The following is a 12,410-nucleotide window of genomic DNA, read 5'->3' on the forward strand; positions in this document are numbered from 1 at the left end:
CAATCAAACACCATACATTCATAAGTGTCTACAACAAGGTTGCCGTCTCCATGCTGTCCATGTTTCCAGTTTATATGCTTGGATACATTTACATCTACGACAATACCTATCAAGTCAGGGGTGTAGTTGTAAATTAAAAAATCCCAGGGCACTAAATGGCACCCTGAGTTTGAATTGTCACTATCTATGGGGTTTTGTACGGACAAAATTCAACTTTGTGGTGCAATATCTGAAAAATGGTTTAAATGCACAAAAAACGACCTATATATTCATATTTAATAAATATAAAAATATAAATACGACTTTACAAAGATAAAACTTTGCATTTTGTCCTTCCTTTTCGCTGTTCACACCATCAGCAGTCCTTAAATAATTCACAAAACTTTGGAGACGACCTTTCTTTTGAGGCTACTGCCTCTGCAAAAGAATGTAAAACAGGTAGAGTCGTATTTATACTTTTTATATTTATTAAATGTGAATAACGTCGGCCATGTACTTGTATTAGTTTTTTATTTAAAATGTGATATTATGATTGTGGCATTAACACCAGAGGACGCTTTACCTGTTTTACATTCTTTTGCGGAGGCAGTAGCCTCAAAAGAAAGGTCGTCTCTGAAGTTTTGTGAATTATTTAAGGACTGCTGATGGTGTGAATGGTGAAAAGGAAGGACAAAATGCGAAATTTTATCTTTGTAAAGTCGTCTTTATATTTTTTATATTTATTAAATGTGAATAACGCCAGCCATGTACTTGTATTAGTTTTTTATTTAAAATTCTATATATTCATAATCTGTGCAAAAAGTAATTTTCTCAGAATTTTGGTTAAGGTGCTGTACATAGTCTAAAGTCCAACCTAGATGTTCACAAAGTACAAGAGCTTCACCCTGCTTTAAAAAAAAGTACCAGGGTATTGCCCTGGTACACCCTGGTATGACTACACTACTGAATCAAATATTTACTAAAACTACACTCTTCACACAATTCCAGCACAGAAAGTTTATCACAAACATTTTTGGCTTCTTTACAACAGATTATAACAGGACAAAAATGTTCGTGATGATAAATTTTCTGTGCTGGAAGTGTATGAAAGGTGTAGTTTTAGTAAGTTACTTATTCCAGCTTCTACTGTAGTATCCATCAAATATTTGATTTTACTNTGCTGATGGTGTGAATGGTGAAAAGGAAGGACAAAATGCGAAATTTTATCTTTGTAAAGTCGTCTTTATATTTTTTATATTTATTAAATGTGAATAACGCCAGCCATGTACTTGTATTAGTTTTTTATTTAAAATTCTATATATTCATAATCTGTGCAAAAAGTAATTTTCTCAGAATTTTGGTTAAGGTGCTGTACATAGTCTAAAGTCCAACCTAGATGTTCACAAAGTACAAGAGCTTCACCCTGCTTTAAAAAAAAGTACCAGGGTATTGCCCTGGTACACCCTGGTATGACTACACTACTGAATCAAATATTTACTAAAACTACACTCTTCACACAATTCCAGCACAGAAAGTTTATCACAAACATTTTTGGCTTCTTTACAACAGATTATAACAGGACAAAAATGTTCGTGATGATAAATTTTCTGTGCTGGAAGTGTATGAAAGGTGTAGTTTTAGTAAGTTACTTATTCCAGCTTCTACTGTAGTATCCATCAAATATTTGATTTTACTTTCAATATATTTAAAACAATAAAATGAAAATAACTTTGATATAATTGTAACTAATACAATAGGTCTACAAATATATATATATATTTTTTTTAATGTCAGTTTATAGAGTGATATGCTTATATATTTTAATTTAAAGAAATTATTCAGTAATTTTATTTATTCTTTTATAGTGATCCCAATCTTCTGAGGTCATTTCTTGAAAGTGGAAGTGACAAGGTAAAATTATATTTTATTTGTTTTAAATAATGTTTTTGAAAACTACAATTAATTATTTACTTTTTAAATGGTATTTTTATAATATCCATATACAGCTGACTCTTTTTAATTGAAATAAGAGGGAAAGTAAAAAGTTTGAATTATCAAAAATTCAAGTTATCTGTTTTTGAAAATGAAACCAGTTTTCTTCACATAAAACATTGCTTGTTCTTTGACAATATCACATTTTCTCTCTACTTTCTTATCTCGCCTTTTTAATCATTTTAACTCTTTAAAACTAAAAATAAAGTTACGTATGTCATATGATCAGACATTGTAAAAACATAGCTAAATAAAAATAAAGCTAAATAGCATTTATACAGAAACAGGTGACAATTTTGCCTATGGTTCAAGGATGTACAGAACATGCGAAATACAAGTTTTATATTTAAAATATGACATATATTGGCTTATTAAATTAGTTAAACTTATAGTCAAAGAATCTAAATTAAATCATAACTTTTTTAATGCATATTTGAATACTAGCATGATAAAATTATTCAATAACATGAAACAATCAGATTCAACTGTAATATGTAATTTTCTAAATACTTTACAAAATTAATCTGGTTACAAACTTTCAAAATAGTCTTTTTTTAAATTGCAGAAACCATTTAAAAATAATTACGTTTAATAGTAATAATTATATTAATGAAGAAATGATAAACTTCGGTATCTGACAGATAAATTATTTCAAAGTAATTGATAATGCAGTAGAGCGTCGTTTATCCGAATCAATTGGGGACTGGGGTGGTTCGGATAACTTATTTTTCAGATAACCAATTATGTACGAAAAAATATATTAACCGTGATATAATAAAGAATTAAATAATAATTGAGTATTTTTTAAAATATGTTGAAAATATCTGTTATATTCTTGTTTATAGGACAAACAGAGCCAGTTCAAGGTATTTATTATAACAACAATCAAACACCATACATTCATAAGTGTCTACAACAAGGTTGCCGTCTCCATGCTGTCCATGTTTCCAGTTTATATGCTTGGATACATTTACATCTACGACAATACCTATCAAGTCAGGGGTGTAGTTGTAAATTAAAAAATCCCAGGGCACTAAATGGCACCCTGAGTTTGAATTGTCACTATCTATGGGGTTTTGTACGGACAAAATTCAACTTTGTGGTGCAATATCTGAAAAATGGTTTAAATGCACAAAAAACGACCTATATATTCATATTTAATACATAAGCATCAACTGGTAACAGTTTTAGGGTGCGTTTGTTAATAGCGGTTGCTCTGCAACGGGAGTGCGCTGCTGTTTGTAGGCATTTAGGAATGACGGTGAAAAAAAGATGGCGGCGCCCGCACTATTGATAGTATCGTGATAGAGGAATCTATAATTCTAAAATGAGCTCTTAGAGGCAAAAGAAGGGTCCCAATTGTAAAATTTAACCATTAAATGGATCATTTAATGGTTAAATGATCCATTTACAATTAGAAAACAACACGAAAACACGATTACAACTTACAATTACAATTACAACACAAAAACAATTAGAATGCTCGTGTGGAGTTACACGGAGGTATAAAAGAATGCACCCTTTATTACATTTCGTGTTGTACAAGGGTTTTACCCAATTTCTGAGCCATGTTAGAGTGAACCTGTGCTATAAAAGCACTGTGTTATACAGGGATGTTCCCAATTCTTGAACCGTGTTAGAGTGAATCTGTGCTATAGAAGTGCCGTGTTATACAGGGGTTACCTGTACTTTCATACTGGAGTCATAAAAAAAATGTTATATTGATTGACAGAAACCTCTTATGAATGAAGAGTTCTATTTTTGATATTTGTATTATGACTGTAAATGAAGTAATATTATGCTTCTTGTCCCACTATTATTAATTAATTATCTGAGCACTATAAATGGCTCTTGCTAGGACTTATTACGCACTATTGAGAAATCACTTAAGATCTAGACTGATGAACATTAATTATTTATTTGTACAGAGTAACCGTGGTATGCATTTCAGGCAGACAAGCTATCCCTGTTTAGCCGTTACAATTATAGATTACATGCTTGTAATTTAGTGATTGTAACTGCTGAACAGGGACATCTTGTCTGCCTGAAGTGATTTCTCAATAGTGTGTGATAAATCCTAGCAAGACTGTAAATGATTTAAAAAGTTTTCAGATGTAACTGTTTATAAATAATAAGTTTATTGGAGCCAAACAAGTAATAATGTTAATGCTATATTCCAGTATTATTATATTAGTCAGTGTTTGCATTTTTTAATGATTAGCTTTTAAACAGTTAAAGATATTTTAAAATAATACAACATAAAAATTAAATGAAATTTTTCTGTTGGATTATTAAGGTAATTGTATTTAGTAACTGTTTATTTTGAATAGTCTCTGAAACTGAACTATTTATTTGTAAGCATGTTTTATATATATTTGAAATTTTTTTATAATTTTATGTGGTAATCTTATTCTAACTATATCATTTGGTTTAATATTTGTAAATTCTCAATGAAACAAGGTTAATACACCCTAGTAGGAACTAGACCAGTCTGAAACATCTAGAGATACTCAAAATATACAAATCTAATTTTCAGAACATGGCCATAAATTATATAGATGCCAAAGCATTTTTAAAGCATGGAGATCTGTTTTTGGAGTACAACTATAAGTTAAATTTTATTACATAGAAAATATTTGGTTTCATCATTATTGACGTTGGCATTTTTCAAGCAATCAAATAATTGTTCCATGTATTTTTAAAGTAACATTTGAATTTTCATGTAGACGTTCAATGGTCTTTAACCTGAAGATGGCGATTTAAAAATCACACTGAAAATGCAGTTTATTATTTTTTAGTTTGTGCTGGATATTTCTGAATAGTGAAGTACTTTGAACTTAATTAAATCCAGTTTTCACATGTTACGTAGTTATCGATAACAACATTAACACTTACTTATTATTAACATTAGAATTTAAATATTTTACATAATTAGTATTGTTGATAGACGTGCCACTGTCTTTTGAAAGCTTTAAAGATTCGATTTTAATTAAATTTAGAAAAGTTTGGAAAAAACAATAATATAATTAAAGAATAAAAATACAAAATATTTGATTTTCTGAGAAAAATGAATAGATTAGAGGATGATTTTAATGTCTGATGTAATCTTTCAACACATTGCTGGTTATGCTATTTAAATACTTCAAATTGGATTTTTTCCAGACATATATTAATTATAGATTACTGTTTAGTTATGTTTCCAGAATTCTAAATTTAATTAAACTTATTTTAAATTATCATTAAACTTATTAACAGATGGCAGTTTGCCTATATCTTACAATGCCAAATTATATGAATCGTTAAATAACACAGGCAAAATTACGATCCANAAAAGAAATTATACTTCAGAAGTTAACTAGTATCAAAAACGTTCGATTCAGCATGACACACGTTCTGGTTCCTTGTTGTTCATAGAGGAGTGTACTGCTATTTGCTTTTACTCTGAAGAGAAGAGAGACAGGAGATAGATTGCAAGGCAACGGAAGAGCTGGCCTTATAGAAGACAGCTGGAAGAGACACGAAGGGAGATAGAATGCCTTACGGGAGGACTTTTATGGGGAGCTGGCCCCTATTTAGGTATCACCTGCAAGGAGAAAACCCAGAAAACTCCAAGCTCCCAGCCTGTCCAATCGAGGCACGAACCCCCAACCAAACTCTCAGTGTTTAGTGTTTGGTCACCGCCGCTATGAGCGGAGACAGAGTCCACTCGGCCACCGACACACAGTCTTCAGAAAAACACCACACACAAAAGTGCTAGTGTTGCCAGCTAAAACACACACACCAACAAAAATATATTGGAGTAGCCGAAGACATAGCCAAAAGTTGCAGCACTAGCAGAAATTAAAATTTGCTGACTGGAATGCTTTCGGTTAACCAGCTTTTGGATAAACGACGCTCTACTGTATATAATAACATATATTATGAAATAACTTGTGTTTATTTTATCATTTAATCTCAATATGAGTATTCATAATAAAATGTAAATACAATAATATGTATTTTTATTCTTATTAAAAGTATTGTGCATATTAGCTACATAATAAATGATGTAAAAATTGTTGTTTTTATATATGCTTAAATTCAGTAAGGTATAAAAAGAGGCTTAAAAGTGATATACCATATAAATCTTTATTGTTTTTAATATGAAATGGCTGTGGCCATCTGTTTTATCCAAGTTTTGGTTATCTGAGGTAGCATTGGTCCATGTTACCTCAGATAATTGGGTTCTACTATAATAGAAAAATAGCACATTTAACTGTATTTACATATGAAAATATTCATAAAATAAAACTTTTTTGCAAATATTTTCATTGCTGTACCACATAAGTTTCTTATATTTTTCTTTTTTTTTCTAAGGTACTTGTATTAACAATGACTTTTATTTTATAATCATTTTATGATTTAAGTGTTTAAAAGAATAGCTTCTTTCTTTCTTATCCATCTAGTTGGCACTTTCCTAAATTAATTCTAGTTGAAACTTAATAGAAATTCAGATTAAAATCATGTAAATCATTGTTAAAATCAGTCTTTGTCTTCTTTTTTTTGTAAAATAAATAAAATACTTCAGAAAAAAAGAGGTTAATTAAACGTATACTGTTATAAGATATCTGTTTTGAATATACAGTAAAGCATCACTGATTCAGAATTCATGATAATTTAGCTACTATTTCACATTGCGTATTTTTTTTTAAATGATGAATCTGTTGATTCTAATTTGGGCTTTAACAGCTATTACTTTACTTTTAGACAGATGTGCCAAGATGTGATCAAGGAACAGTTACAAAAGGAATCACAAACAAAAATTAACTTCTTTTTTAATCCCAAATTAGGAATGTTGGCAATAACAAGAAATATGCTACTACTACTGTTGCATTGTAAAAATTTATCAAATCATTATATTTGTTTATTTAAAGTACACAATAAAATTTGACTTTAAAGAAAGTATAGTTTTCAGAATACAATATGCATTTGAGTCTAAAAACCTCAGTAATTTGAACTAGGCCTCAATTAATCCAAATTACTGAGGTTCTTTGTACTTAGAAAATATTTATTATTGTCATCATAAATATTTCACTTACTTTTCAGGTTCAAGAAATTCTTACAGGGCAAAGAAATGTCTGGCATTGTCAGACATTAAATAGTGTTCCAGAGCTGGATTTAAGTACACAAAATGTTCATCATAATGCCTTATCCAACACATTGGTAAGTTATTGTTTTAAAATTTTAGAATGTATTAAAGTGCTTTGTTTAATTAATTAATATTTATATAGGACCAACAGGATGGTTCGTGTTCTGATACTAGCTTTGAAAATTCACAAATTAGACAAGATCAAGTAACAAATGTTAATCATTTTAACTCAACCATCCTTGTACCAGAACCGTCCTCTGAACAGTTGGGATTCACATGTCAAGTAGACAATGCAGGTCTCCTGTCACAAACGTCTAATATTGGTGTTTCAACTGTATGTTCATCACCTGTTACTTTTTCATCCTATCATACACCTTCTCCAGTTGGAACAACTATACATCATGTTCCATCCCCAGCTCATCCTCAACCTTCTCCAGCAACTCCACGTTCTGCTACACCATTGCCTCATGCTATTCGTTCTCCAAGTCAAGGTTCACCTTCAGTTCAGTCAATACATAGTATGCCTCCTCCATCACCTCTTCAACAAACTCGATCTCCTTTACCATCTCATACCCCATCACCAGCTCCTGCTTGGTCCCCTATTCCTATTGTACAGTCACCAGCTATGGGAAGAACACAAACTGTGGCTCATAATCAATTACTTCAAACTTCTGGTAATGTAACACAAGTGGTTCAAACAGTATCTCAACAGATAGCTCAGAAATTACAACTACAACAGCAAGTTATTTTTCAACATCAGTCACAACAGCCAAGGCTTCCTACTGTTGCAGCTCCTTCGGTAATTCCATCAACAACCAATGTTCCCATGGCAGCCCCTCCTGTTGTGCAGATTATTCCAGCTCCTCAACAGAGTACATCAACGTCAACGCGTAATCCTCAAACTTCTGTGCGTCCAATACAGCCAAAACAGCCACAGCAAATTTTACCTAAACCTGTTGGAACTGCATCAAATCAGTTTGCAACACCAGTTGTGAAACAAGTTGGTTCACCTGGTGTAGCATCTAATCAAAGGACTGTTGGGATGGGAATAAATACAGGACAAGTAGTGATTGGCCAAGGTCAACCTGGTGTTTTTACAGGACCACAAGGAACGATTGTACTTAATCAAATAATTCCAGCTGTTGGACAGAGTCCTATTTTAATTCAAGGAAATTTAGGAAATTTACCAGGAGTACAATTTACTCTGCGACCCCAACAATCTTCTCTCACAGCCAGTGCCTCGTCAGGACAAACGCAGAGTGGTGCTCAGAATAATGCAGCTCTCATTGCTGCATTGCAAGCTCAGAGTCAAACAACTCAAACCCTTTTTACACAAGCTAAAGCATCTCTTCCAGGTCAGCAGACTATTGTTATTCCTAGTAGTATCACACATCCAAGTTTAACTGCCCAGAATCTGAATTTAGCTGCTACTGCAAATCCATCTGTTAATAATACTGTTGTACCTACAGCATCACAAGGACAAGGATTACTAACAAGACCTAATATTATATTAGCACCAAGATTAATGGGCCCAAATCAAGGTATTCAGTTTCAACAAATACAAACACCACAAGGTCCTATTACTGTTGCTTTAGCACCCAGTCAGTCTATTACATTACCACAGTTACCAACAGCCTTACAAAATACTGCCTTAGGTGCACATCTAAATGCTGGCACAATTCCTGCTTCTGGTGTGATGACTGCTGGACAAAGTGTGATTTCAAGTATTTCTCTCCAAGCACAACCAACTGCAGGAACAATTTCAACTCAGCAACAATTAATACCAGGTACAAATGTTACATTTCAAAACCAAACAGAACAGCCATCTGTTCAGATAGCTACAGTATCTAATAATACAATAACTTCCACTCCAACAACTTCCCAAACTACTACGTCGTCTGAAATTTCTTCCACATCTACATCAAAACCTATTAAAGTTCCTAGTGTTAATTTGGCAGAACTGTTAAAACAACATGGTATTGTGCCTGAGACTACACCTCCATCTTCTCCAACGCAGTCTCCCCATCAAGATATACTGCAGTCATCACCTTCAGAAGATACTAATGTTATAAATGCTGGTGATATTTCTAAAGGTTCTACACTTATTGACACACTACAGTCATCTCCACAAATTATAACTGTTACACAGGTAAATATATTAATAATTTTTAATATAAAGCTTTATAATAATTAAATTTAAAAGATTTTTTCAAATTATTAAATGAGATAATTGTTGAATATATTGATAAAGAGCAATAGTTAAGTCATGAGCTAAACACAATTTTAATTTGTTAGAAGTGTTTATCATCATATATTATGTTTTATTAATATTAATGAACATCATAACATATATAGGTTGTTCTTGGTTAATGCATTTTCAGTTAACAGATTTTTAACATGTTTTATTAATACTGAATAGTTTTTGTATTACATGCCATTTTTTGGTAAAACATGGTACCAGGTCAGGTCACAGGTAAGCATTGCATGGAGGATAGGCTAATTCTATTCATATTATAGTTTTTCACCATGTTTTAATCAGCCTTGAATTGATTGCTGTAGCATTTATTTGAAGTCTCTTTAATCTTTTGGAATAATTATTTTTAACTGACTTAACTCTTCCTTAAAATCATTGAGTGCAAATATATAATGATGATAATTATTTAGCACACATTATGAGAATTTTTAAGTGTTTCTATGATCATATTTGCATGATGAAAGGTGCATGATTCATTATCCTGTGACTTGAACAAATAAAAAGAGTTAAAAAATCTCAAATACAGCAGAATCTGCATATTGTAATATGCAGATTCTGCTGTATTTGAGATTTTTTAGTATTTAACTTCTTTTTATTTCCAAAGTGATTACACTAGTCTGTACTGATAACAATAACTGACCAATAATATTAAGTGGAATGAGTAAATATGACTACAGTTTATGGAAATTCTGGTTTTATTGATTCTTACGTTAAAAGTATATGTTAATATAATTAAAAAGTATATATTTGAATATTTATTACTTATAATTATTACTATTATTAATATGTAATTCATTCAGTATAGTTTTTCTGCTACCATTTTTAACAGCAGTTAGCATATAATTGAAATAAGAAATTCTAGAAATTTAAACTATTGTACTGCAAACAAATGATGATTAAAATGGTTAGTTTAACATTCAAAGCACTGGATAAGACTGATAATGATAACTAATAACAACTTGCTGTCATCAATCACATGTTGAAGCTAATAGACAACTCAAAAAATGCCTATTTATCTGACAATAACGGTAACTATAATTGAAAGTCTGACTATAGTAAACAAAGTTTTATATGTATCGGTACATTTTAGCATGTATTTGGGTACATGCTAATTTTAATAACATTAAGTTATTGGTACCAATATGATTATAATAAGTGAATTCTATTGTATATGGATCTAGACTCAGGAATGTTTTCATTATTTTTTATATTTTTATAGGATATAGGTTTTATATTAATGTGTTTTTTGTTTAATGCAATACTTTCAAGTGACACATTGATGACATTAATCAAGGAATTATTTTTAGAAGAGAGAGCAAGTGACAATTAATTATAAATGGCTACTCTGAATAAATTGATGCATTTGTAATTTAATTGAAAATCTTCAGTTTAGTTCACATGTTATATTTTTTAAAATATATGTTGATAAAAAGAAATTAATAAAGAAATATTTATCAACGAAACACTCTCAAAAGCTGGAACAATTGATTAAAAACACTGCACTTACTCCAGCAAATAAAATTTAATGGAAGCACTGTTTTCGGCCACTTTAAGGGGCCTTCCTCACGTAAGAGAGCTATTTTTACATCAAACAAGTTACAAAAACATTTAGAGACGTAACATTCCATATGTGCAGTGACACAGTTTACAAATTACTCAATATGTGATCAGATTCTGTTTCCAAAAATTTTCAATATATATCACATTCAAATCATTCTGACAATTAGACATAATCTGTACTTCATTGGGTTCTTATACGACTGTTGATATTTACAAGAATTTCAATTTATTATTTTAATTTATTTGTCTATCGTTGTATTGTAATCAGTTATAATTTAAAATTTTTTGAAACCTCATCTGGTCACATAACAAAGACTTTGCAACCTGCGCTAATAGTTGAATACTTATTTTAGTGTTGTTAATATTTTTTGTTTTTCATTTATTATTTATATTTTATTTTTTATAATACTTTGTTCTATATATCTAATTTTGTATTTGAGTCATTTAAAATTTTTGGAAACAGTGTCTGATCACATATCAAATAATTTGTAAACTGGCCTCATTACAGTTTACAAATTAATCATCTGATGAAGGCCTCTTAAAGTGGTTGAAAAGTTTGTGCTTCCATTAAATTTTATATGCTGGAGTAAGCATGAGTGGTGTGCAGTGGGTTTTTTCCTCCCCTAAATATTTAACATATTTTTAAAATGTAATAAATGCGCCAATCAAAACATTAATAATTCCAGTAAATAACACAAAATTAATCCAATTTCCATTAAAAAATGTGTAAGATTTGATGTAGTATTTAGTAAGCATATTCAATACCAGATGTTGGTATTGCTTGGTTTTAAGTAAAAGCATTGCCAAGCATATGAAATGCTTTTTTCGTATTTAAAGTTAATGCACCTGACCATCAGATCCTCTATAGATTTCTAAAGCTTTCAGAGCCCTGATTGTTATTTTGTTAAAACATTAGATTTTATTACAGTCAACCCCCCTATAAGATCATAGATACATTCCATTTTTTAGGAATCCAATTTCTTACGAGTCGTTCCAATCACAGCCCGACACGTGCCAAGTTTACGGACTATGGCTGATTGAAAGGTTTTCTTCCATAAAATTAATTGATTCTAGACTAATAGCTCAGGAACAGCTCAGCAAATAGCGGCTGATTTCTAACAATTTATTTTTCTGTGAAAACTTCATAGAACTTTGGAGACATCATTAATATAAATAATTTTAATCGCCGTTGAATAAGAAATGTTTCTTTCACAAGAAATGTATAAAATTACAGTACTGTATTAGACTTACGGTACCTAATTTACATACTGACAGACGATAGTTAGCGTAAAAATCTCCGTAGCGTGGCGCCACGCTAGACGGCGGAAATTATATATTTAATTATAACAAAGTTACAATAAGTTAATATATAATTATATATACAGTACCTAATTTATATATAATTAATATATAATTATATGTACAGTACCTAATTTATATATAATTTATATAATACTGTCCAGACGATAGAAATCTCTCCGTAGCGTGGCGCTACGG

The 12,410-nt window shown here is 30.8% G+C and overlaps 1 protein-coding gene across 6 annotated transcripts in view; it reads left to right on the forward strand.

Annotated features, from left to right (window-relative positions):
• Nucleotides 1–12,410, forward strand: part of LOC111620911 (mucin-5AC-like) — a 63,568-nt gene that overhangs the window by 21,568 nt on the left and 29,590 nt on the right. For all 6 annotated transcript variants that reach the window (XM_023362936.1, XM_023362938.1, XM_023362937.1 and 3 more), the window contains 3 exons: nt 1,845–1,890; nt 7,057–7,173; nt 7,242–9,248. In XM_023362936.1, the coding sequence (XP_023218704.1) occupies nt 1,845–1,890; nt 7,057–7,173; nt 7,242–9,248 (2,170 nt within the window). The remainder of the gene's footprint in view (nt 1–1,844; nt 1,891–7,056; nt 7,174–7,241; nt 9,249–12,410) is intronic.

This window comes from Centruroides sculpturatus, unplaced genomic scaffold, assembly GCF_000671375.1.
Source record: "Centruroides sculpturatus isolate CEXI.00-Female unplaced genomic scaffold, Cexi_2.0 scaffold17, whole genome shotgun sequence".
NCBI classification, from domain to species: Eukaryota; Metazoa; Arthropoda; class Arachnida; order Scorpiones; family Buthidae; genus Centruroides; species Centruroides sculpturatus.